The following is a 26,400-nucleotide window of genomic DNA, read 5'->3' as shown; positions in this document are numbered from 1 at the left end:
AACAATCTCAGGGATATTGAGACAGCTAGAGCTCTGCCTGAAGCCTTTCTTCAGTTCGACCTGTAGGTAGGAAGATTTCAGGCTTTCCTTCTCTGAGCTAGACTCTCCTCCCCGAATTCTGCAGTTTCCTCTACCCTTTATGTTCCTTCTTCCTTGAAGCTCACCCTCTGGGATCCTTGTCACTAGATTCAAAATAGGGGCCGGATACATTCAGCTTTTGGCTCTGGGTGGGGGGTAGGTCGTCAGGGAGACTTGTTAAAAAGAGGCCTTGTTTGGGTTAGTCGTCCTCGAATCTGAGCAAGGAGGCTTAAAATGAATGCCAAGCTGCTACCTTGCTGGCCTAAGAACCTAACGTTGTGTCTACAACTGGGCCCCTGGAGCTGACGTGACGTGGCTCCGTCAGGTGGAAACCTTACGGGTCGACTGGACCCAACTCTCCAGGGAGAATGAGGTCTAAAACGCAATTCAGCTGTAGCCACAACCGCCCGGTCCCCGGGGCCCGGGCGGAGAATGGCCCTCTCTGCTGAAGCTGCAGGCTGACGCTCGTGTATAGGGTTGCAATTCGCCGTGATAAATGTAAAGACCAATTAAGGTTTGATCCGTGCACACAGGAGGCAGACGGCGGAGTGGAACCAATTAACGAGCATGTCCCCTAATTCCTGCGGCGGCGGCCGGGCGCACCGCGGGTCCCCAGGCTCCCGCCCCAGAAGAGCCCCCACCCGCCGCGGCGGCATCTCCCGCGAGCTGGAGGTGCGGGGAGCGCCAGGGCTGGGGAGGGGGCGCCGGGCGCCCACGGAGCCGAGCTCGTGCGGCCACAGCAGGAGGCTGGGCGCGCCCGGGTGGTCGCGCGGGCCAGCGCGGGAGGCGCCCAGGCGACGCCGTGCGCCCCGAGGGCGGAGGGCTGGTGGCCAGCCAGGTAGCTGAGGACTGGAGGAGGCGCGGAGGGTCGGGTCGGGCGGAAACCTCGCTTGGCTGGCCTTTCTGTCGCCCTGGTTCCCGGTCCCCGACCGCCCGGCGCGTGACCTCCCGCGAGGTCCTGGCAATGAGCAGCGCTCGTGATTAACAGCCCCGAGGTCGCGGGCAGTGAGGCACGCGTCCCCTTTGGCCCCGCCAGGGTGGGAGGGCGACAGGGAGCAGAGCAGAGCAGGGGTGAGGCCGTGGGGTCGTTGGGACCTGGCGGTGGCAGAGAGTGAGGATGACACAGTGGGCGCCGAGCGCCAGGGCCGGCCCTTCTAGCCCCCGGGCCAGCGCCACGGCGGGTACCGCGCAGCAAAGTTTGGAGCCGCGGGCGCCGCGCGCCGGTCCCTCCCCGCGCAGATCCCTTGGCGGAGTCTCTGCTGCCGCCGCTGCCAGGGCAGGACAAAGGCTCATTAACACGTGATGGGACCACGCTTCATAAATGGGACTGGAGCGAGAGCGAGCCAGAGACAGCGCGCGAGCCGAGGGAGAGGCAGGGACCGCGAGCTGGGCGCGGCGACGGGGCGCTCGGGCTGGCCCAAGCGGGCGGCCCCAGGCCGGCCAGCGCGGTCAGCGGGACGCCGGGGAGAGCCAGGGAACGAAGCGGGCCTGTCCGAGCCCAGGGGCGCCAGTCCCTGGGGCCGTGGTGCACGGGTGCTAGAGGCCGGGGACGCGGGCGCGCAGACCGACTGACTTACTGACCGATCGCCGCGGGCACGCCCCGCTCCACCCCGCCCCACCGCGCCCCGCGCCCCGCACCGCCTCCCCTGCTCGCTCTCTGCCTCTACCTTCTCCACTTCTTTGCCGCCTCCGCCTCCTTCTGGCTCCCCTGGCGCCACAGCCTTCCCCTGGCTCAGGCGGGAGCTTGGGCTGTCTGCACAGCTCTCATAGAGTCTGGGGGCCAATTTCCTTGTAGCAGAGAGCCGGCCCCTTGGCTGGGCGACAGGTGCCGAGGGAGCTTCTGGCCCGTGGACCGGGGGATGCGAAGGGTAAGACCTGGCACAGTGGCGTTTGGGAATAGCTTTTCTGCCTCCCGCCCCCTCGGTACTGGCCAGTGGTCCCCAGGTGTCCTACGCGGAGTTCGTGTTCAGTGTTCCAGGAGAGCAAATCGTGCTAATGTGGTGTTTACTTAGCTGTATAGTCCCAGCTTGTTACCTGTGGTCTACGTTACTTCTGGAGGCTTCTACCATTTACAATTTACTGAATGTGCACCTAGCTCTGCATACACTGATGTCTGTTTGTAGAAAATGTGTAATTGTGCATGTTTGGAAAAACAGGCGCTTGAAAGGATGCTTGATGTCTTTTAGCCATATCAGAAACTAAGTCTTCCAGAGGAATACATGTCTCTGCACCAAATGTAGAAAACGACTCAACTAAAATACTAAACGTCATGTAAAGAAATCTGTGTCAAATAAGGAACTTCTGATACAGAGCAATGGCTACAGCAGCCATCTCTGTTTAAGGAAAAACTAATATGTATAGTATTGATACCTGTGATTGAATGTTATAGGAACATGAAACTAAGAGCTGGCACCAGGAGAATAAAGTTGATGTTTTATTTTAAAAGGATATTTCTTGGTAAGGCTTACAAGTCATAAATGGAGCATCTCCTGAATGCAAATGTTTGCTATGATGGATATAAAAAACTGTTGTTTGGTCATTTCAAAGTTTAAAGCAACATGCGTGTTTCTGATTGTAGTACAAGGTTTATCTCTCAAAGGTTTCAAAGAGGTGAGAAAAATTTAATAACCTATTTATGAAGCTTTCTATTTCCTATCTTCTTAATTTTTCTTCTAAATAGGAGCTATTAGCTCTTCCTGCCTTTGTTTATTTCTTGGCATATTAAACCTCCTTGGGCATTTAATCCAATAAGAGATTAGAGCAGATTTACTGGTTTTAAGGATGTTGAAAGATACCTCTCTGAGTCCCATAACTTCTCATTTTTATTGCCAACTTAATTCCTTTGAACAATAGGGAGATGCACATGCTCAGAGGAGACTCAGCGGGTACTGATTATCTGTGGGGTCACTCCTGACATCAGTCTGTTTGGCAGAAAATTGAGAAACTAGGAGTAGCCGACCTCCGAGGTTCCCACAGGACTGTCTGATTTCAAGTGCTGGTCTTCTAATCCCAGCTTTTGACAATTTGAAAGGGAGATAGATCTACGGATCGATTTTTCTCTGCTTCCCCCCTTCCCTCCAGACCCCACCTTCTCTAACTCAGTTACGAGCAATTTTATCAAAATGAAAGGTCATGAATACTTTCTTAACTGAGAGAAATATTTTTTTTTTTCTGATTACGTCCACACAGGGACAGAATGATTGCACCTCTCGAATGCTAAGCAGCACATACTGCAGGCTCTTGTTTTTAGGCACACTAGCAGTTGCTCTAGCTGGGAAAGAGGCTTCATGTTGATATGGTTTTAAAAAAAAAGAAAAGAAAACTAATCGTTTTAGGTCCTTAGGAGAACTTACTGTGAGCAGGCTCTTTTATTGCTTCGAAAGATGTCTCCCATTTCAAGCAAGGAACACCCATGGCTGAGGTATGTATGTATCAAGTGTCTGTCTAGTGGGGGAGATTTCATTGTGTTCCTGGTCCTACATGGGGACGCCACATGGGGGAAATGATCACTTCTGTCCTTTCAAAATGACTATGCTTGCATGCTTATTGTTAAGAAGGCACATCTGATATTTCTGCCCCCAAATTTAATGGCATCAGTGGCTGTGTATAGAAATGGGTGTTGTGACTAGAACCTTAAGCCATAGGTGATATTTGTGAATTGTGTAAGTAAAGTTTTAATTCTGGTGAAAATCAAACCTTATGGTGGAGCGGGGTTTGGCTTTGTTTGCTCTCCAGTGTTTTCTGCCTTTTTTTTTCCCCTGTTACCCATCTCCCAGCGGACTGTGTTCCTTTCTGTCTTGCCTGTGAGACTGCTCCTCTCTAATAAGCCTAACTGCAGGATCAGTGTGTTCTTTTTGGCATTTCAAAATGTTAAAATAGTGAAATTGTTAAATGTTATCCAGATGAAACTGCTCCGAATGAAATTCTCCAAAAGAACCATGATATTTGTGACATATTATGTATTACAGGCAATTCTGAAGGAAAACTCCATAAGCTGTTTTGTCTGTTTTCTCAAGAAGGAAGCAGCCTCATTGATTGTGTTGATAAGTGTTTAGTATGCTCTGTCAGCTTATTAATTACGAAAGCAAAGCCTGTGAAACTCCCCAAAATAATCTATGACATTCCCCTGTGCTTTGACTTAGAATTAACATTAACCACCAGGATATTTAGACAGGTTCCTTGGTTGGTTTTATGTATTGGTCTTTGAAATTAGAGTTGGATTTACTATATAAGAAGAAAGTATTATGAAATAGAGCTTATACTGGCAGTTTAGAGTTCATGGCACTCACCAAATGCTTCTTCCCAGAAAACAGTTGGCCTGATAAATAATTTCCCACAACTAGCTATTCAGGAATATACAAGGGGAAAAAAGTAGCAAATTGAATTTATATACACATAATTAGTAAAGAGCAATTTGGTCATAGCTTCTCGAATTTGGTTAGTGAGATGGAGCCTCTTCTCTAGGACTCTGCCTGTTATTCTTGGGGGTAATTACATTAGGTTAGTTGCATAAGGAACACAGTTCAGAGCTTGGGCTCCCAGCATTTTTAAAGGATGTTGGCTCTTCCCAGTTGAAGACTTGTCTGTCCTAGTTTGGTAGTCATCATTTCTGACTGATCCGGTAGAGTGGAACCAGTCTCTGCTTTTACATTATTTATAATTCTGTTTTTTTTTTTTTTAAAACTGTTAACCAAGACTTCACAGTTTTGGAAAAACTACCAGGGCTGAGTCACAGACTGCATACCTGTGTTTTCAAAGTTGTGCCTATTTTTCCCTTACTAGCTGGTAGATAATGAAAAGGACACAAGGAAATAAAAACATCATTTATGTATTTGAACTCTGGATTTTGCATATTCTTTTCCACATCTCCAGTTCTTCCCAATCTTGTTCTTATAAAAATGCTAACTTTATGTTATAAATGTACAGATTCTGTTTTGTGTGGGTTGGGACTTCAACACTTCACCACTGAATTGCTAATTCTTTAATAACTATTTAATTCACTTAGCTGTATGTTCTTAGATTAGATTAGATTCGTCTTATAAAGTTCACTTCAGAGTCTAAAATATTTCTTGGACTAAAAGAAGTGATAAATGTCATCCAGAATATCAATGCTCTCAAACTCTATATTGCATAAGTTACAAAACTTAATGTGTAGACACACTTTTTTACCTATTCATGAACAAACTTTTTCATTGATGTGTATTATAGATAAAATAAAAATTTAGGTACATTGACTTTTTTAGATATGTGAAAATACCATTCTGATTTTTAAATGAATACTGCAATCTTGGGAAAATTTCCAAGTTCAAAGCAACTATACAGATGGACCCAGAAGATTCCAAGCAAAAGGAAGTATTTATGTTGAATTAAAACAAGGCTGTTTCATTTTCCAGGATAGTGGCAGATCTGCTCTAGTCTTATATGCCCTAAGAATCTTGTGCATACTCTGGGAGGAAGATTAGCATCACCACATTTGATAACAATTTTATCATAAACAGCACCGTTTATGATAAACACCAATGTTTATGGCAGGTTTAAGACAGCTTTTTGCCAGTCATGATAATTCACATTTTTTGGATATTAGAACTATACCAATTGGCAGAAGATCATAAAGTACATGTTAAAATAGCTGCAGTTGCTTCATATTTCAAATGTTATCATGTTATTACAAGGATGTTCAAACAATAGGAATATGGGAAAGCAGAAAAGGAGGATTAACTTTAGTACTGGCCATAACCTCTCACCATGATTCAGTTGCTTAATGGTACCTGAATGTTTTCCTTGAACAGGACACACGGATAATAGGTGTGCTCATGTTAGATGGGTAGTAACAGGCCAGAGCCATTCCTTGAATGAAATCAGCATGATTGTCTGTAATTTGGAGCAGAAAATACCTACTAAAAGCTTTCCTGGGTTATGTTTCTTCCCCAAACAGGGTATCCTGGCAGAATAGAGCACATTCCAATACAGACTTTTCTCCAGGACATCTAGTTGCATGTACAAACGTTCTTGACACCCCCCCCCCAATACTTTCCTTGTATTTGAGGACTTCTCATAGATGAGTGTTGAACAATACTGGGACAGACTTTAGTTGGGAAGTGACCCTTAAATTCTTGAGGACTACAGTAGTTGAGTTTTTAAAGTTTTTTCTTCTTTTTCTTTTCTTTTTAAGGAAGAACTGTTTGTTCAAATGGGCCTGAGATTTGTCCTGGAAGTGACCTGGTAGTGAGTTCTGCTCTGGCCTCAGCTGGAGAGATTTTTTTTATACCTGCACTTTAAGAATACTTTTGAAGTCTTGCTTTCTTTGTCTTGATGTCATTTATTTTTGAATAAATGTGTTGGAACTCTTTATATGAGAACTCTTGGTTTTCAGACAAGCGTTTGTATCTCATTCCACCGCCTGCATCACTGCCATTGTATTTTGTACTTTTGAATAAGTTTCCTAAACGAGATTTGAAATTTTTGGAGGGGAAGACAGATTGAGTTTAATCTCCCCTTTCCTAACTCAAAGGAGAATTTTCCCCTCAACAACTGAATACCTTATTATTTAATGTTACCTTTCTACTCTTTTTGGGGGGAGATTCGAGACAGGGCTTCTGGAATTTACTCTGTAGACCAGGCTGGCCTGGAACTCAGAAATCTTCCTGCCTCTGCCTCCGAAGTGCTGGGATTAAAGGTGTGCGTCACCACTGCCCGACTACCTTTCTACTCCTGTTTATGTTCTTATTTATCTATAATTATGAAAGCTGAATAGATTTGATCCTTTTGACTTGATTCTTTACTACTCTTTATTAACTCTAAGTAGCATTTAAAAAATTTTTTTGAACTTTGGGTGAGAAGATTCAGTATAATTTCTTATATTTGATAATGTAATATCTATTTTTTCCTACTAGCAAATTCCATGCTATTGCTTTTTAAAGAAAAGCAGAGGCATCTCTCAGAGCTGTGCCAGGCAATCTGTTGTGGTGGTTTAATATACTGACAAATGCTCTCACAAACTGTATATATATATTTAAATATAATTAAAATACAACGTAACTATAATGTTTAGGTTTTCAAAGTTTGGGCTTCAATAGGAAGGTCCCTCTCTACCCTTACCATTTCTTTAGCCATTATTTGGAGCTATACTTTTAAACAAGAAAATTGCAGTCAATATGATAATGGAGTTGGAAGGAGTGCTGCATTCAGACTGCTGAGAAATCCTAGTACACTTAAAAATAATTAAACAATATTTCTTAAGTCTCTGCCTTTTTGGACACTTGTATTTGGTAATTTTACAGTACTGATTCCTATAGCAAGTAAATCAATATTCTAAAATTTGAGCTATTTTGTCTTTGCCATTCATGCTTGCTTTTCATACAGCATTCTTTAAAAATCACATCTGTCTATTCTTGTAAGAAACACTCAGTTGACTGCTGTGTGACTATTTTGGCTGGTTAAAATATCAGTTCATTTCAATGTGTCACTAGCCAGAATTTGTACATGTTCTTCACCCCTTGCACAAGTAATGAGCAACTACACATGAAGAGATAAAAGGAAAGCTAGGGTAGTTTAACATAACTGAAGTGGGAAAAAAGTCTTCTCTGAGAATTCTGTAGTCCTGACAAATTCTGTGGGAATTTGGCCTTGGGAATATTCAACTACATTGAGAAGTAACATTTAACTTCTTATAAAAGTAAGAGGGAATAATGATAAAGTTACCTGGGATTCATCTTCATTGTAATAATCAGGAAATAGTTGCTCAGAGTTTATACACTGAGTATTTTTGGATTATATTTCTACATGCTCATAGCTCCTAGGTACTTAAGAAAAATAACGGTTGTGGGTCCCTGCCTCTGCAGAGTCTCCATGTTCATTTCTTTATGGTTAGGGAGTAAAGAACAGACACAAATGTTTCCCACATAAGAAAATGAGCTGAGGTGTTAATTTCTTTGACTTTCTAAAAATTCTTTTATCCTCAGCAGTTAAAGTTTTCTTCTCAACGTTGTTTAAGAATTGTGTGGCAGTCCTGTAAAGCTGATCATAAGGTTTGTCATAGAATTAAGAGAAAATGGTAAAAGTTACCTTATTTATGTTTGTCTACTGGGTCAGTGTGTAGTGCATCTTGAAACTACTATACTAGATAAAATATGTAACAGGAAGTTTCCAGAAAAAGTCTAGAGGAGCCCTGAACTGAAGTCAAAACATTGGGGGTTTCCCCAACCCTACTCTCACTGCTGGCTAGGCAGCTGCTCCTGTGGCCCAGCCGGACAGGCATGCCCTGGCCCCTGCCCTTGCTGTAGGGAGCTGTTGAACCTTGTGCAAGTTCTCGCACCCTGTTTCGTGCACTCAACACCTGTACTCACAGTCAGTCCTCTGACACAGACTCCAGTCTTCTTAAAGCATAACTCCCCTTTGCTCCGTTTGGTCTTTGTTTCATGGGTTTCATAACTTTAACCAGTGGTTCTTACATTTCAGAAATATTTCCTGGAGGCCTTGTTAACAGCACAGATGTGGCCAACTCTAGCATTTCTAACTCCATCGATCCAAACTGAATTTGCACTCATTAGTTCCTAGAGGCTGCCCTGCTGCTGACTCGGAGCACACCACGGGCCCCTGTGCTAAACAGATGCTGACTCTCAGACAGTTCTCAAGGTGTGCAGGGGCTGAGGTTCCGGTTCCCTTGCACCTGTCTTACCAGCCTAGTCCTTTAACTTCGTATCCATCTTTGCAAACGCTATCAGTTGTAGCTCAGTTCCGAATGTTGTAATTGTGCCACACGAATCCCAAAATGAATTTGACCTTGAACTTGCACAACAGCATAGAGACTCCTCACTTTCCTCCAATTTGCATGCCTCTAAATCACATCTTGGTGCTGTTTTCTGCATTACCACTGAAGCCTAGTACTTCTACATTCGTGTGTAGGTAATCGTTTTCATTTTGTGAGCTCACTTTGACTTATGTCTTGTGTTGCTAGCATATACTGAAAATGTTCTGACCATTTTGACTAAAGCAACTAAGACTTAAATGTATAGTTTTAAAGATTTTTTTAAAAGGAAATCTTGGGCTTAAATGACAACATTATTCATTTAAAATTATTCCAATGAGAGAATACTAGGAATGGAGTGGAATTATTTAGAAATTCTCCTTGTTCTCAGTGGATGTGATTATTGGAACTAACATTTGCTTCTCCTGTGAGATATTTCATATTAGTCCCAATAACAAAAAATTAGTTTCCATTCATTTTCATCTCAGAGTTAGTTATGACCTGTGTTGATAATTTCATGTTTGAAAGTTAGATAAATATTTCATAAAATAGAAATGAGTTTGTTTCTAGAATTGAAGCTGAGCTCCTGAGCCTCCCATATTTCTCTCAGTATCTCTTGGCATAAACATATTTGTTTTCAGTAGAATTTTTCTTTACTAATTCTTAATTACTTTCTTTAGGCAAAATTCCAAATACTCACAATTAATTTTTATTAATATATTGAATTTTCTCAATGCCTCTACCTTAGAAAAGTAATTAGAAATTTAATTTTTGTAGGCAGTAGTAATAACCAATTTTAACCCCCTTAACATATTTTCTTCTTTATTTTTAATTAATTCTGCTGTAAATTTATGAAATATTGTAGCAGGAGAAGTTGCTCAACCAAAGCAAGAGCTGTGTCCAGTGAACGGACTAACAAATTGATTCCCATGGGCTGATCAAAGCCACCCTATCTAGTGGCTGAGTTTTCACATAGCTTCTCTTGACAGGCCATTTGGGAAAGATCAGCGCTTAGCATTCACTTGGGAAAGGAAAAATGTCTAATGTAAGACACCTCTATATTTCTTTAAAGGCATATCAGAAGCATATATTAGGATCCATTCAAGGTTGGATATATTACAGGGATTTCTTTCACAGGTTGTTATAGTTCATCTTAATTCAGAGTAAACAAGAATCAGAGGAAAAAGTGGGCACCCAGTGATTGTCTTTGACTTCTTAATACTGCACTATACAACTTAAGTCTGATTCTGAGAGAAGAGTCCCTCAGATAGATCATGATTGGTACATTTTATGTTGACATGTTACATCTTTGGGGGGGGGGACATTTGTATGAGACTAAGACTAATGTTTAATCTCCTAGTGGCCAATTGGCTTTATAATGAGGGCAACTATTTACCCCTGAAAGCCATCTGTTAGGTTAGATTTTCACTGTTGCCAATGCATGGTAGCAGTCATTTACTAGCTTGCTCTGTACTAGGTCTTGAGCCAGGCAGAGGTCTTTCAGAGAAAGACTGCTGCAAGAGATGGCTCAGCACTGCCCACAGTTTCTTCTGAGAGGAATTCTCAAGGCACAGCTCATACCCTTGAGAACTCTTCCTCCATTATTTTAACTGCAGCAAGGGGTAGACATATGCATAGGCTTTATGATGTGTGGCCTAGGATAGAGTATTGTATTTGATTTCCTTACTCATAGCTATTACACAAGTGTGAAACATTTCAGAGGAATATGCGGTGGGAAATGTTCATGACTTTGTGTGTAATGTCTGTGCCAGGCACAGAGTACATGCCTAATAGAAATGTGGTGAGTGAGCCATGTGAAGGCATGTAGCATCCATCAGCCACATTCTGCAGTCACACAGCTGATCCTGACACATGCTAAGAGTCTAACAATCATTCATCTTGCTGGAGCATAAAGTTTATGTAATTTGTCTATGTTGATTTAGCTCCAAGCTTGGGAATTGGCCTTAGGGATTTCCTTAAGAGTACTCCACTGCATTTCTGCTTCAAGGTTTCTTCACTCACAGCCACCATGTCTTGTTCTAAAGTGAGAGGGGATGAGAAAGGTGTCAGACATGAAGGTGGCCGCTTCATAGCCCAGCCGTGTTGTAAAAGTGTCATTACAATCAACAACCCTGTAAATTGAGTAATGAGGCACAAAAGCATCCACTCATACCTAATTAAAGACGGCAGTGGCTTAGATTGTTCTTACTCCCTGGTATTTCAACCAAGGTGCTGCTCCAGAATCGGGAACTATACAGTATAATTGTTTGTTATGCTTGTCTCTGAAGAACATGGGGCAAGGATGCTTTGCAGGTGGTTTGGGCAACCTTTCTGCCGTCCTTGAATCTTCTGTCCCTTCAGATTTTAACCATTCACTGAGTAACCTTTATCAGGTTCTGCTTATGACTGATGTCGCTTACCCAGATCAACTCTTCTATTGAGAGAGAGAGAGGGCAGGGGAGGGAGGGATGGAGGGAGTAAGGGAAGGAGGACAGAAGGAAGGAAGGGAGAGAGAGAGACAGAGACAGAGACAGAGACAGAGAGAGGCTAATGCATTTTGTGAGCCACAGAGTGAGGAACATATATTGAAGTTCCGTATTACCTTCCCCAGAACATTTGCTCTTGAACATCTTAGGCAAAGCTTTTGCCTTCTGAATCTCAATTGTCCTTATGCAGAGTGGGGATTATAATACTATTTGTGCTACATAAATACTAAAGAAAAATAATGTGTCATTCAGATTATTCTTAGGCAAGAATTTAGGGAAATTCAGATTTTCTTTAATATGCATTTATTCATCCGAATCTAAGATTTGAAGTCGAAGAACATATTTGGCTTTTCTTTAGACTTTATTTATATGCTCATGGATTCAAAGTGAAAACACCACTTCATCTACAGATGAAAGGAATAAAAACTGAAAGCGACAATACACCATTGACATCATGTAGCATATTTTAAACCATTACTGTGAAGAACTTGATAATGAATTGTAAAGAGAGGAGACTATTAACTGGGTTCTTCATATTTTATGGTCTAGAATACTATATCACTTTCTACTTTTAATGAGAAGGCCTCATGCACAAGATAAAGACAACCCTATGAAGCTTTTATTGACTTGAAAATTGTATATTCTTTTCTGGGAAAAGGCTGCTTCCAAAACCACATTCTTTCAAGACTCTGGAAAATGTATCTCTTTCACAGGAAAGGTCAAAACACTTAGTAGGAGCAAACATCTAAGCCATAGAGCAGAATTAAATGGTAAATGGAAATTATCGCCCAAGCCAAGTCAGTTCACAGAGTTGCTGGCTCACCTGTGTGGAAGGCTTTTCCTGGAGCACTGTCACCTTGTAGTGCTTAAACCTGTGTAATTTCCAGGCATCTTTTTCTTGAGCCCTGCAATTAAATTTTAACAAGCCTTTAAGTGTTAAATAATAGGGCACATTTCACATTAGATTTGTAAGGAAATATAGCCTTGAAAATATCTTAATGTCACTAGTTCATACTAATTGATATTTTTTAAGAAGGAAAAAAAAAACCCTCATACCTTTGTTAGTAAAGAATAGACCAGGGAAAAATAGTGTCTTTCATAAGCTCAATTTTTCTTTTACAAAATATATGAAAAGCCAAGGCTTTGAGAGCTAGTCAAGCATTACCAATGGAATAGAATACATATCCATATCCATCCATGTGTGTGTGTGTGTGTGTGTGTGTGTGTGTGTGTGTGTGTGAAAAGGAACAGACAATAATATAAGGAAGAAATATTAACTACTTCTGGCTGAATTATCAGGATACTTAAGTTAATTATTTACATAGTTGTAGAAGATGGTGGAGAGGATGCCCAAACTGCTTTAGTAGATCCAAACCATAGTGAGGAGTAGGTGAGCTTCGCCACTGCCGCCTGCTCAGCTGGCAGCGGAATATCATTCTCTCGGTTCTGCTGCTGCTCTGTCCACAGAGACCGTGACTTAGACAAAATATAGTTAGAGTAGCCAACTAGAAGGTTTCCCTGCTGACTTTAAAGAAGTAGAATATCAAGGCCTTTTTCTTGAGCAAATCAATAGAAAGCAGACTTATTCTCAGAAGTAAATGGAGAAACAGTGAATACATCCACTAGGACCTTGGCCCTTTTGAACCCCTGTGTGACACTGCCACCAGGCCACCCAAGCAGCAACCCGAATAAGGAAGTAAGTAGGGAAAAAGGGAGATTATTCAAGATGGATCCAAACTCCCATATTTGGTCTTGACCCTGTTAGATTAGATACTATGAGCTTGCTACTGTCTCATTTTAGCATTTATAAGCGCGGGTTATTAGGGACTATTGATACTGTGCCAATATAGTCCACAACCGTATCAGGGCACACCCAGCACTCTGATGCTTTTGGAGTTTTTCTTTGTTTATGGACATATAACCTGCAACGAGCAAATAGCAGCCTCTGACCTGTTATCCCACAGATGGTACTCAGGTCAGACTCGCAAGATCCAGTTGCAGCAGTGAGAGACACCTAAGTGATTGTAATGCCCCTCTTAAAGCAACAGCAACAAAGCCAAACCGTCCGCAGAGTAGCTGCTGTTAAAGTATACAGACAGACCCTAGCAGCCCTTGAGGTCTTCGTTTCAGGCTTCTTCTACACTCTGCGTATGGAGCCATGGCTAGCGTGAGATAGTGTTTGGGGTTTTGCTGGTTTAATGACAGGGTCCTACTATGGGAGTCTATGTTGGACTCACGATCCACCGGTTTCATCCACCCAGGTGCCAGGATTACAAGTATGGACGCCCACATCCAACTTTACATATGAATATTTTATAAAATATTATATACTGTAGATATGAAACAATATATGCTATATAGAATTAAGGATATGAACCTTGGATAAATATTTTTAAAAGTTTCTCTCCATTACCATCCTCATCAAAAAATTCCTTTTGCCGATACCATAGTCAACTTGTTAATAATGTGTTTGCCTCCCCGGGGGGGGGAGGAGGAATAGAGATGCAGGTGTATGCACAGAGAGGGGAGACAAGAACAGATGGTACTAACCTGAGAATCGAAGGAGGCTTTTCTAAAGTAATAGATTTAACACATTTAAACATTTTTATTATTGTTACTACAAAGGCACCATTTCTATATTAAGTTGTTAGGAGATTTTAGCTGCCATTCAATCTTTCTTTCACTACAGCTGTGTACTAAGCCATAACTGCTTCTTTAACAGACACATCTACACATCCTGTTAGAATTTCCAATTATGATTTTCCCATTAACAAACAAAATCAAAATTAATGGCAGATTCACTCCCCCCAAAGCCTAAGCTATATTACGAATGAACTCTCAAAGAAAACTCCCCATGCAAAAATAACAAGGTGAAAATTGCTGCAATAATCCAAATGTAGAAATAAAGGAAAGACTTTCTGAGATGCAGGAAATTTTGCTTCTCATTAACTTCTGCAATAGCCTGTACACAGTGGTGTTCTGACATTCTGAAATTCGCAAAGTCCATTTACTTTATACTCTTCCCCTGACTCAGACAGACATGGCAGCTCATAACCATCAGACTCTGGCTTAGATTTAACATACTGTTGTTAAGATGTTAAGATGGTAATGGTTGCGTAGGCATTGTGGTCATATGTGGTGATCATAAATTCAGTAAATCACAGAGCATTTTTGAGTTCTGATCCCTTGTCCATCCCTAAAGAATCTTAATTCTCTCCAGTGCTGTCTACAGTTTCAATCCTTGAGTCCATACCGGTAGGCAATTTTACCTGGAGGACCTGGGATTCTCATCAACAACTATTGTATCACCTTCACTTTGCATTGTATCACCTTCATTTATGTTTTAAAGAGCAGATAAGATTTGAATATACAATGCACAATAGCTTTAATGTAGTTACTATTAAACCCAAAAATAGATATGATGTTACAGAAGAGCTCCTGGAGTCCCTCAAACATGGATTCCCATTTGTGTTCTGGCTAATTTCTACCTACCTAATGGCCTCCTTCTTGCCTGGGGAGTCAGGTAAGAAATGTGTGCCTGAGAGTCACTGTGCTCGTTTACTGACAGAATGTGGGTAAAGTTCCTCAGGTGCCGAAGCACATGGGACATGCTGGTAAGGCTCCACCTCAGCATGTTTGTGTCTTCCCTAGGCCTCATACTTATGTGCTGATACAAGGATACAACTAAGTAAGCAGCCTGTAAGTGAATTAAGATAATGCATTTTTTGAAATATAATTACTATGTAATAGAATTAGTCTATATTATATATTCTAGAAATGCAGTTAGTATGTAGAATATGGTGAGGAGCCATCAGGAGCACTAATGGGGAGGACAGTAATGCTTATTGAAGACTTGGTGTTGGTGCCAGGTCTAAATACAATTTATGTTGAGTTAATTTTCATAACAGTTCTGGGACTTAGGCATCATTGTCATCCCAAGCTTGTAGATGAAACATTAAGGCTTAGACCCATCAATGGCTTGAGTGGATGTGGCCTGACAGCCCTGGTCTTTCAATTTCTGGAGCAGTTTTCTCTCCATAGACCAGGGCTTTGCTGATTAGAATGAGTAGGGAAACTGAGGGAACTAGGTCCTTTTCTGAGCTTAGAGAGTGGATCATGAGGGTTCAGATCAGGAGCTCAGGACTCACACTGTCCAGTAGGAAGTTGATGGTTACTTTCAGTACATGAAGTGAGGTCCACACCCCAGGCTCAGCCCTAGTTCTCCCACCTACTTGATGTGTTAATGGTATATCATTTACCTTCTCTGTGCCTTTCATACACAAATTACCTCATAAGCAATTGTAGGAGTAAAATGTGGTGATCCATGTAAAAGGCTCAAAGAGTTTCCTGTGCATAATAAGCTTTCTGTATGCTTTAAAGTGTGTGTGTGTGGGGGGGGTGCGGCTAGGGAGGCCTAATGACACTTAAGAGGTACACCTGATTATAGAGGCCAAGAAGGAGGTGCTGTTAAAGTAAATCCAAGCTAAGGGTTAAGATGACTAGAAAGATTGCTTGCTCACAATAGCATAAGCAATGTGAAAAACAAGGTGGTTGGCATTAATTCATTGCAGCATTATCTGCAGTAACAAAGGATGGTGAAACTCCCCAGCCTCCCCTCACTAGGAGGCTGGTCACATTCATCTACCGAACCCTTAGGGCAGTTCCATGAGGGCTGCATTGAACTAGCATAAAGCTGCTTTTGGTGTGCTTCTAAATGGAAAGCTATACAGTACATACAAATGTTTTCTAAAGAAGTACAGAGGTGGTAAATGCACACACACACACACACACACACACACATGCACACACGCACAGAAGTTACAGATGCACATGCACTTGGAATGCATGGACTACCTCTAGAAAAAGTAACAAGAATCTCTATGTCTCTGAGAGATGCATTCTAAGACTCAAGTGAGAGGGTTATTATGGTAGATCTTTCAGTCCTGTTTGAATTTGAACCTTGTAAGTCTGAATACATAACACATATGAAATGTGTTGATACATGTAAAAGACTCAAAAGGTCTCCTGCTCATAATATGCCTTCTTTATATTTAAAAGTGTGTGTGGGGGGCACATAAGAGGTACACCTGATTATAAAGACCAAGGAGGAGGTGCTGTCACAGTAAGCCCAAGCTAAGGGTTAAGGCGACTAGAAAGATTGCTCACAGTAGCAAAAGCAATGAGAAAAATAAAGTTGGTGGTGTTGATTCATTGCAGCAGTATCTACAAAGTTTCAAAAGTTAGCCTCCAACTGGGAAAAGTGAAGAACTAGCTGTCTGCGAGGGGGTGCCTCAAGGGTGTGGCCATCAGATGCTCCGGATTAGGCTGCCCAGACAAATGGCTACTGAGCTATTTATATTTTCCTTAATTTTGAGAAAAGGAAATAAATACTAAGTTATTTAAAAAAATATCTCATAATGAAATTCCATTGTCAACTTATATCCAGGTTCAGGAGAGCACTTCCCAGAGATTTTAGTCCCTGCTGTCCAGAACTAAAGAAGGCTATAAAGTTCAGTATTCTGTTTGGAAACCACACTCTGGTTATGGCAGTAGATATGTACACCTGTGTTTAAATGCTGTCAGGAGGCCGATGACAGGAGAATCAGGTAGGGGAGCTTGCCAACCCTGCTGGCACACAAGTAGCATTGGCTCCAGTCTAGGAAAAATTCTAGCCCACAGAAGACTTGGATGCGAGCAATTTGATAAAGAAGGGGTCAGGAGGAAGGTGTGTCACTATGTCTGTGTATCTTAAGGTCAGTGAGTCCCCTTCCAGAGTTGGGGACTAAGCACTGTCTTGAGTAAATGTCACAATGTCTCTCTGATGGTGAATAAAGGCTTTCATGTGTAAATTGAGTTGTTCAGCAAACAGGTTTGCGAAGTATCCTAGTTGACTTCTAAGGTAGGATGCATAAGACATTGTTATTGAAGAAATAATTATGTGAGGAAGATATTATAGATAGAAACAGGGAACTTAAGGATACCTGAGAGCTACTTGCAACCAGGCTGAGGCTGGCTTAGTAGAGAAATCAAGACGTATCAGGCACCAAGCTTAGGTCCTGGGCTTTGGTGTCATTTCTGTATCTTTCCTGTCTACAGCTTGTGCAGCTGCTCTTATGTCCCTGGGCCACTGTCCAGAGTTTGTTGGAGTTGGCAGACAAACTGTATTCAGTATCACTGTGAGCTTTAATGTCTTACAACTCCTGCTTCTGGCCAGGGAGTCACTGACTTTCATGTTGGCCTTGACGGTCCAGGTCCAGGGATAGTGTGTAGAACTGCTCAGATAAAGGGAGAAAGCTCACTTCCATGAATAATGGGGAAGGTAACCCTCTGTTTGACAGTGCCTCTGTCGTGTCGCTGGAGCGACTCTCCTGCTGACCTGACAGGGTGAGTGGGTGGGCGAGCCTGCCCTTCAGCTCACCTGTCACAGAGCACTGAGGGCACTCACTATCACTGCCTGCTTGTTTCTCTAGGCACAGCTGCCTGTGTCACAGCTCATGAGTACAGGCCCCGTGGCTGTTACTGCTTATGTATGGTATAGCTCAGGAGTGTAGACCAGATGGCCACTTCACCTAGAACACTAATAACTCCCATCCAAACAGAGCTCTACTTTGAGTACACATGTATTGACTTATTGGGTAAGAAACCTTGACCCCGGTGACATGCATGTGACTTTCTCATTCCTTCACTTAGTAGAAGAGATATGTTCTAGCTCTATTTGAAGACAATATTTGTTAGACAACTCAGTTTTAAACTTCTTTCTGTGTGTTATGCATTGTGGTGAGAATTAAATACTAAGATAGCTAAGGTCTCCAATGAGGTCCTCGTTGAACTTTCTTTGGAGCTTGGGAGCAAGAAGCAGACCAAGTAAATGCTATGGTGCAGATGTTTCATTATCCTGAGAGCACCAAATTGGGATTTTGTCTGAGCATGAGAAGCAACGAGCTAAGGAAGTGGGAATAGCAAATTGCTAAGGGTAGGGGCTCTCAGGCAAGCAGAGGTAGAAGGATAGGAGTCACAGTGTGAGCCTGTGTTTGTGTAACTAAACTCTATGTAATACAACCAAACTGGGGAGACTAGACTGGGAAGGTCAGAACTGAAGAGACCAGGGCTGCATCACGAAATAGTTTTGTACTGAACTTCACCCAGGAAGCATGCCCATGGAAGGCTCTCATGGAGGGCAGACAATGAGAGGGTCAGGGTGATTGACAGGAGCTCATCTGGGTTGTCTGAGCCCTGAGAGGGAGCTTATATTGAGTCTATGTTTGGTCTTTGGGACAGAGAGGTTGAAATGAGAGTCACACAGTCTTCATGTGTTGGTGAAGGTCCCTCCAGCAGATGTGTGGCCATGATCAATGCTGGGACCAGCAAAGCTGCTCAGGAGGCTTGCTATCGGATCCCGGTGAGCTATGTCGAAGCTCTGCCATGGAGGCAGCAGAGTGTAGAAAGAGGGCCACATCTACCACTTTATGCCTGCCCCAAATTACTTTTGCTTTTACAAAAATTGTGAGACCTGAGGTATTCATTTAAAAGTCTTTACCTTTGTGTCTTACCCTGCTCCACACTCATCCTGCATACTGGGCATATGTATCCTTTCTTGGGGAAGTCTGCTTTGCAACCTACAGCTTATGCTCCACAGTACTGTCACCTGTTGGAGCAGCCAGCCTTACCTACAGGTGCCAGGATAGCTGATCATCTCCTCTGCTAGATGTCAGATCCCCTGTGGGCTTGATGCTATTAAGAGTCTGGTGTGGTGCATGGTGTGCAATGGGTGCTCTATAATTTATTGAATAGATAGTATATTAATACTATAGTGAGCTATCTTGACAGATAGGCTCTCTGTATTTTGGCAGAAAGACCTAGAATTTCAAATTTTGTTTCAAAAGATAATAGCTTTCTTATATGTGTTATACATAGTAGCAATGAATGACAAAATATTAAAATGTATGGTTATTTAACTATCATGTGTATCGTACTGTATTTGTCCAGATTTTATAAACTAAAGAGAAAAATAGCCATCTTTTAAACACTTATAAATGCTGAGATTAGTTGTCTTGTGTATATGTTGAAAACAACACCAAATTGCTTAACTTGGAGTTGGAGGGTCCGCCGTGTTAGCCATCTGCATTTGCAGCACTGTGCCCTTGGAAAGCCTGTGCATCTCCAGGGAGGGCTATCTCCTGTCCCTGTGCCAGCACACTGAGGCATGAGCTCCTGAAGTACCTCTCTATCATTACCACCTTCCTCATGCCAACCTTGGAATCCCATAGGCTTCTGTGCAAATCTTCCTGATATTTCCTCCTGACTTTTGTAGGCATTTTTATAAGTTCTTATCTGCCATGTCAGGATCCCAAACTCCCTTCCTCTGGGTGAGAAAACATGCCTGGTGGGGAGTGTCTTCCCACCATGGTCTGGAGCTGTCTCTGGTTCTCTTAAATGTCCTCCTTTGTGATTAAACCGGACAGCTCATCCCTTGGTTCTATACTGTCATTTCATTGATTGTCTCATCTGTCCAGTCTCATTTCTCTTTCAAGGTATCTCACAGGGCAGGGATTCTGTGCCCAGCCACATCATTACAGTTTGTTATGTACTTGATAGTAGAAGCCTAGGGGCCAACTCTTCCCATGAGGTGCACAATGATTCTTATTTCATAGGGCTTGGCACATATGACTATACAGATCCATGCAAGGCCCATTGACTTTGGTTCAAAGACATCAAGAAATGAGAACCATGTGTCTCATGTGTGGCACTACATCTCCTAATATTTTTTGGTGTGTGGGGGGGTAGTTGAGGCTCTTATCTAAATAGACCTATTGCATTGACTGAACCCCTGTGTTCAGAGGTGACACTAATTTGCGGTGCCTAGCGTTTCTGTTTATGACACTCCTGACTTTCTTACCTCTCAATGTTTTTATGTTTTGTGTTCCCTCCTGCTAGGGTTCCCTCCTGGCATCTCTTTCTCAGTCACGTTGAGTCTGGCCTAATCGAAGACTGAGGTTATGAAGTCCATCCTAGATGGCCTTGCAGACACCACCTTCCGTACCATCACCACAGACCTCCTCTACGTGGGCTCAAATGACATTCAGTACGAAGACATCAAAGGAGACATGGCATCTAAATTAGGATACTTCCCACAGAAATTCCCTCTAACTTCCTTCAGGGGTAGTCCCTTCCAAGAGAGGATGACTGCAGGAGACAACTCCCCGTTGGTCCCAGCAGGAGACACAACAAACATTACAGAGTTCTATAACAAGTCTCTCTCATCATTCAAGGAGAATGACGAGAACATTCAGTGTGGAGAGAACTTTATGGACATGGAGTGCTTTATGATTCTGAATCCCAGCCAGCAGCTGGCCATCGCTGTACTGTCTCTCACACTGGGCACCTTCACGGTTCTGGAGAACCTGCTGGTGCTGTGTGTCATCCTTCACTCCCGCAGTCTCCGATGCAGGCCCTCCTACCACTTCATTGGCAGCCTGGCAGTGGCTGACCTCCTGGGAAGCGTCATTTTTGTCTATAGCTTTGTTGACTTCCATGTGTTCCACCGCAAAGACAGCCCCAACGTGTTTCTGTTCAAACTGGGCGGGGTTACAGCCTCCTTCACGGCTTCTGTGGGCAGCCTGTTCCTCACAGCCATCGACAGGTACATATCCATTCACAGGCCTCTGGCTTATAAGAGGATCGTCACCAGGCCCAAGGCCGTAGTGGCCTTTTGCTTGATGTGGACTATCGCAATAGTAATTGCTGTGTTGCCTCTCCTGGGCTGGAACTGCAAGAAGCTGCAATCTGTTTGCTCGGACATTTTCCCACTCATTGATGAAACCTACCTGATGTTCTGGATCGGAGTCACCAGTGTGTTGTTGCTGTTCATTGTGTATGCGTACATGTACATTCTCTGGAAGGCTCACAGTCACGCAGTCCGTATGATTCAGCGTGGAACCCAGAAGAGCATCATCATCCACACATCAGAAGATGGCAAGGTGCAGGTGACCCGGCCTGACCAAGCCCGCATGGACATTAGGCTGGCCAAAACCCTGGTTCTGATCCTGGTGGTGTTGATCATCTGCTGGGGCCCTCTGCTTGCAATCATGGTGTATGATGTCTTTGGGAAGATGAACAAGCTTATCAAGACGGTGTTTGCCTTCTGTAGTATGCTCTGCCTGCTGAACTCCACCGTGAACCCCATCATCTATGCTCTGAGGAGCAAGGACCTGAGACATGCTTTCCGCAGCATGTTCCCTTCATGTGAAGGCACGGCGCAACCTCTAGATAACAGCATGGGGGACTCAGACTGCCTGCACAAGCACGCCAATAACACAGCCAGCATGCACAGGGCCGCGGAGAGCTGCATCAAGAGCACTGTTAAGATCGCCAAGGTGACCATGTCTGTGTCTACAGACACGTCTGCCGAGGCTCTGTGAGCCTGCTGCTCTTGTGGCTGCCCAGGAAAAGAAAAAAAAATTTTTTTTAAGCTTAAAATTTAGAAGTCTGTTGTCTCATCGGTTATATATTTTTTAAGTTTACCATGTTTAGTAAAATAGTGAATGTCACCGTGCTTCTTTACTTTGCTGACATCTCGATAGTTTAGGTACTTAAACTCCAGTCCCCTTGGGTTTACAGTGAAGCAAGCCTATCACTTCAGTTACCCGGCAGTTCTTCAAAGTCTCTGAAACGGAAGGGAAAACATTGGCTTCCAAATCTGAAGCCTAACTATCTGTAGAAAACCGCCATGAAATAAGTAACGCCTTTGTAACCACAACTTTCAGGATGCTGTGTCTGTCCATAGTACAAAAAAGGGACATTTTTACGATAAGTATAGTGCTAAAGTAGAGATACTTTGTAACATGTTTTCTGTCCTGTTAGTTGTGTGTCAACGTTTACTGTGTTTTTGTTTTTTGTTTTTTTGGTTTTTGGTTTTTTTTGTTTTTGTTTTTGTTTTTGTTTTTGTCTAGCTTAGAAAAACCAGAATGTAGCCCTCATAAGAGCGATGGCATACAGGAGTGGATATGTAGCAGGGCGACCCCTGCTTTGATAGTGTTACTGTCCATGATGCAATTTTAGAAACCTTAGCATTTCTTCCAATATCCGTACCTAAAGTTAATATTGAAATAAGCATAAAGGTTTATTTTTCTGTTAAAACAACAAGAGAAATTTGAAGACTGTTCAAAGTATTGAGCAGAATTCATGGACACTTAAAACTGTGTTAGGCCTGCATTTTCACGTGAGGACATTCCATATCTTATGGACCACAGCTGTTCAGTTGAGTAATGGATTGTAATCAGAATGGAAAAGAGGAAGCACATTGACTTTTAAGGCTGACATTCTGACTTTCTGCAGTTGTTGGCTCTAACTGGACCTCTTAAGACAGCATGTGTCAATCTTAGTGTATACTGTGATCACTGTGCAATTGCTGTTTACTTGATGTGTATTGCATTGTTATGTTCTGGATTTAAGTAGATTTCAGGCCTAGATGGCCAAAAAACAAAAAACAAAAAACAAAACAAACAAACAAACAAAAAAAACAGTTGTCTTCTCCTTAATTGAGACGAAATATTGTCTGGATCAGTAAAATTGTGTGATTGTAAATGTGTATGTGTGTGTATGTGTGTGTGTGTGTTACTCTATCTTGTAACTGTTACAGCAATGCCCCTCCCCACGAGAAAACTGACCAAGTGTGAACCGTACCACTTGCTGCGCTCTTGCACATGAACTTAGTTTCTACAATTGAGCTCATCACAAAATCCTGTTTATAAAAATTCTGACTAAACTTTTCAGAAGAATCTTCCTGCCCAGGAGATTGGATTACATATTCTAATGATATTTAGGTGTTCCGTAAGGCCAGCATTCAGCAAGAAGTAATCAGTAAGAGGGGCCAAAAAGTAGGGGATTCTCCTAGGAAGAGGAGAGTGTGGAGGATGGTGAGCACCTATGATTAATTAAGTCCGTGGAAATGGAAATCAGTAAAGGGAGATGGTTCTAAGACCTTCTTCTAAAACCTCCTAGACTAGCAAGTTTCAATGGTGCATGGCAGCAGTGCAACCTCAAGTTAAGTAACTCCATGGCAGTACAGTTACAAGGTCCAGGCCATTTTGTTACATAGGGTATCTATAACAAATGGGCAGTACCTGGCTCTGTTTAGACATGTTTGGGTTAAGGAAAAGGTAGTGCTCCACTTGCTGGTATCAAGATGTGCCAAAACATAGAGGTAAGGATGGCTAGCTTCTGTTTGACATCTCTGCCATGGTGCTCAAAATTGGGCCCTTTTCTGATAAAGAAAAGTACTGCTTTTAAGAAGCTGCTCAATCCTGATAAGTTCTATGTAGAGTCTCTCCTTGTATAGGTTCTCACCAGTCCTGAGGACTGCACGGCATGAAGTGGAGAGCTAGGATCTGCCTGTGATTTCTAGCATTTGGGGTTCCCAACCTGACAGGACAGTGCCCTTTCTGGCAATCAATGAAACCTGAGGGCCTAGCTAGGATATATCTAGATTTTGCCTGCTGAGTCTCTGGATTTTCTTCTCTGTGCACAGAGGAGGACTCAGGATACTGGAGGATTAGTAACACCATAGAAAAGGGTATTGACAGAATACCACCAGGGGCTAGGAATTGCCATCGTCATCTTACATCAACCTGAATATCAATCAACATGTCTCTAGCTACCAGGCAGTACCACCTCTTCTCACAGCTACAAAGACCTGGTAGGAAATTCTAGTATAGGTATTTAAAAGAATCCAAGATTTCACTTTTAGAACTGTATTTGTGTAAATGCCATTTTAGTGATAAGATTTTTATAGTGTATTGAACTTTCAAGACCTAACTCATATTTAATAAGCTAAGGGACAATGGGGCTGATAGCACTAAACTTGGTGCTTATTGATACTCTAAGAAATATCTGTGAAATATCATCATGTGTGCGTTAAGCTACCTTCATTTAAAAGGACTTAAAATTAGTTGGATCCACTTTGGCTTTTCCCATATCATTTCCTAACTCTACTGACCAAAACATTCTCCCTAGTGAGTATTAGTCATTAGAATTACATTCATTAGTATCATTCATTAACCAGCCCCTTAATTAGATTCATTAATTTAAATGATTTTAATTTGATCACTTATACACTCTGGCATCAGGGTTATCTACTTCCTTCTGACATGTGTCCTGAACGTACATTCTTCAGCCATTACTCATCTTAAGAAGGGGCCATTCCCAAACTGCTTGACTTTGTCCAAATAAAGACTGAGTTCAAGACTAACAATATAAGTTAAAACAAAGAGAGCTGTCTCTAAGACCGCCTAGTTTTTCCACTATGTATTAAGTACATGTAAAAATAAGTGTGCATCTGGACAGCTTAGGCATATGTCTGTGCCAGACGACTCCAACGCTGTCTGATACTTATGTCAGGTTTAGCTGGTATCAAATGCCAAGGAGTTTTTGCTACCTAAACCCATCTACAGGAAATAGGTCCAACTACCAGATGAGTACTAGGTCTCTAGTTACCATTCAGTTCATTAATTTCTGCCATTCCATATCCATAAACAGGACCACTAACATTATGCACAAAAATTAGATTCCTCATACTCTTGACTGTATATTTGTATGATATTTTAAAATCTCCTAAATGGCCATTCACAGTTGGTTTGCACTGGCCTTCCGATAAAATGTTAACATACCTATTGTAATATACACAAAACATTCTATCTACTGATTTGGACTGAATGTATGTACATAGGTTTTACAAAAAACAAAATGTCAGACATCGAAGCAGTGGTTTACAGATCAGTGATTTTCAGATAGAGTTTCTTTCAGTTGCTGTGGAATCTTTAAAAAGTACTCTTAGTGTGAACTTACTGAACTCTAGGGTTCCTGGCTATCAGAGTCCCCTAGAGAGGAAATCTTTTCTTGTAATAATATGAACCAAGATACCACATTATCTTGAGTCTCACTTCCAGTGTTTCAAGTGGAAAATGTATCTCCTTATTGTCTCTGTAAATGGAACATCCTTACTTTTTTCTCTTAAAGAATATTGTACTGTTAGATGTTTGTTGAACTGGTAGCATCATTTAGACTGCTGTGATGTCTTTGTCAGTAATCTGTATAATATTTTGTATACAAGTACTGGTAAGATTGTTATTAAATGTAGCTCTGGTCATTAAATTACTATAGCAAAGTAGTACTTCTGTAATATTTACAATGTATTAAGCCTACAGTATATTTTATTTCATTGATGTAATTTAATTGTTATTTATTCAAGAGAAAGCAGTTCATCATGTCTATTGTCTAAAATTACCTGGAATCAAATAAAAGTTCTAGATTATCATGAAAAACACAAAAGGCCTTTGACTTCTGCCTTGAATCAAAGTCTAATAGTACAGCATTGGGGTGTTGAGTAGGCGCATCTTCTCCTATTGTGACTAGGTGGGGCATCCCAGTTAGAGGTAAGGAATCCAAAGACAGGCAACAGTCAGTGACAACTGGTGCTCCAGTTGTTAGGGGTCCCACATGAAGACCAAGATATGCACATCTGTTACATATGTGCAAGGGGCCCAGGTCTGTCCCATGCGTGATCCTTGATTGGTGATTCAGTCTCTGCGAGTCCCTGTGGGTTCAGATTAGTTGATTCTGTAGGTTTTCTTGTGTCCTTGACCCCTCTGGTTTCTTCAATTCTTCCTCTCCCTCTTCTACAAGATTCCTGAGATCCACCTAATGTCTGGCTGTGGGTCTCTCTGTCTGTTGCTATCAGCTGCTGGGTGAAGCCTCTCAGATGACAGTTTTGCTTTGCTCCTGTCTGCAAGTACAGGCAAATATAGTGTCAGGGGTAGTCTCTCTCTCATGACATGGGTCTCATGCTGGGCTAGTCATTGGTCCAGAAATTCCCTCAGTTTCTGCTCCATCTTTATCCCTGCACATCTTGTAGGCAGAACAAATTGTGAGTTGAAGGCTTTGTAAGTGGGCTGGTATCACCATCCCTCTGTTGGAGGCTTGCCTGGTTATAAGAGGTGACCATTTTGAGTTCTGTATCCCCTACTGCTAGGAGTCTTAGCTCAGGTCCCCCTCATAGGTTCCTGGGAATTTCCCTTGTCCTAGGTTTCTAGTTCA

The 26,400-nt window shown here is 42.3% G+C and overlaps 1 protein-coding gene across 7 annotated transcripts; it reads left to right on the top strand.

The window, feature by feature from the left end:
- Positions 1 to 25,630, top strand: Cnr1 (cannabinoid receptor 1). 7 transcript variants are annotated; one of them, XM_031366417.1, is made up of 3 exons: positions 2,016 to 3,499; positions 6,251 to 6,303; positions 20,245 to 25,630. In XM_031366417.1, exon 3 carries the CDS (start codon positions 20,307 to 20,309, stop codon positions 21,726 to 21,728), a length of 1,422 nt encoding a protein of 473 aa, XP_031222277.1. In that variant the 5' UTR covers positions 2,016 to 3,499; positions 6,251 to 6,303; positions 20,245 to 20,306; the 3' UTR covers positions 21,729 to 25,630. The 7 variants fall into 7 exon arrangements, with proteins under 7 accessions (XP_031222279.1, XP_031222276.1, XP_031222278.1 ...); XM_031366419.1 differs by lacking the exons at positions 2,016 to 3,499; positions 6,251 to 6,303 and adding an exon at positions 1 to 66; XM_031366416.1 differs by lacking the exons at positions 2,016 to 3,499; positions 6,251 to 6,303 and adding an exon at positions 608 to 750.
- The last annotated feature ends 770 nt before the right edge of the window (positions 25,631 to 26,400 follow it).

Source organism: Mastomys coucha, unplaced genomic scaffold, assembly GCF_008632895.1.
Source record: "Mastomys coucha isolate ucsf_1 unplaced genomic scaffold, UCSF_Mcou_1 pScaffold14, whole genome shotgun sequence".
NCBI classification, from domain to species: Eukaryota; Metazoa; Chordata; class Mammalia; order Rodentia; family Muridae; genus Mastomys; species Mastomys coucha.
The sequence above is the reverse complement of the archived record's forward strand: the minus strand, read 5'-3'. Positions and strand labels throughout refer to the sequence as shown.

Coding starts and splice junctions, on each gene's coding strand:
- Cnr1 (XM_031366419.1), top strand. CDS start 20,307: ATGAAGTCCATCCTAGATGGCCTTGCAGACACCACCTTCCGTACCATC.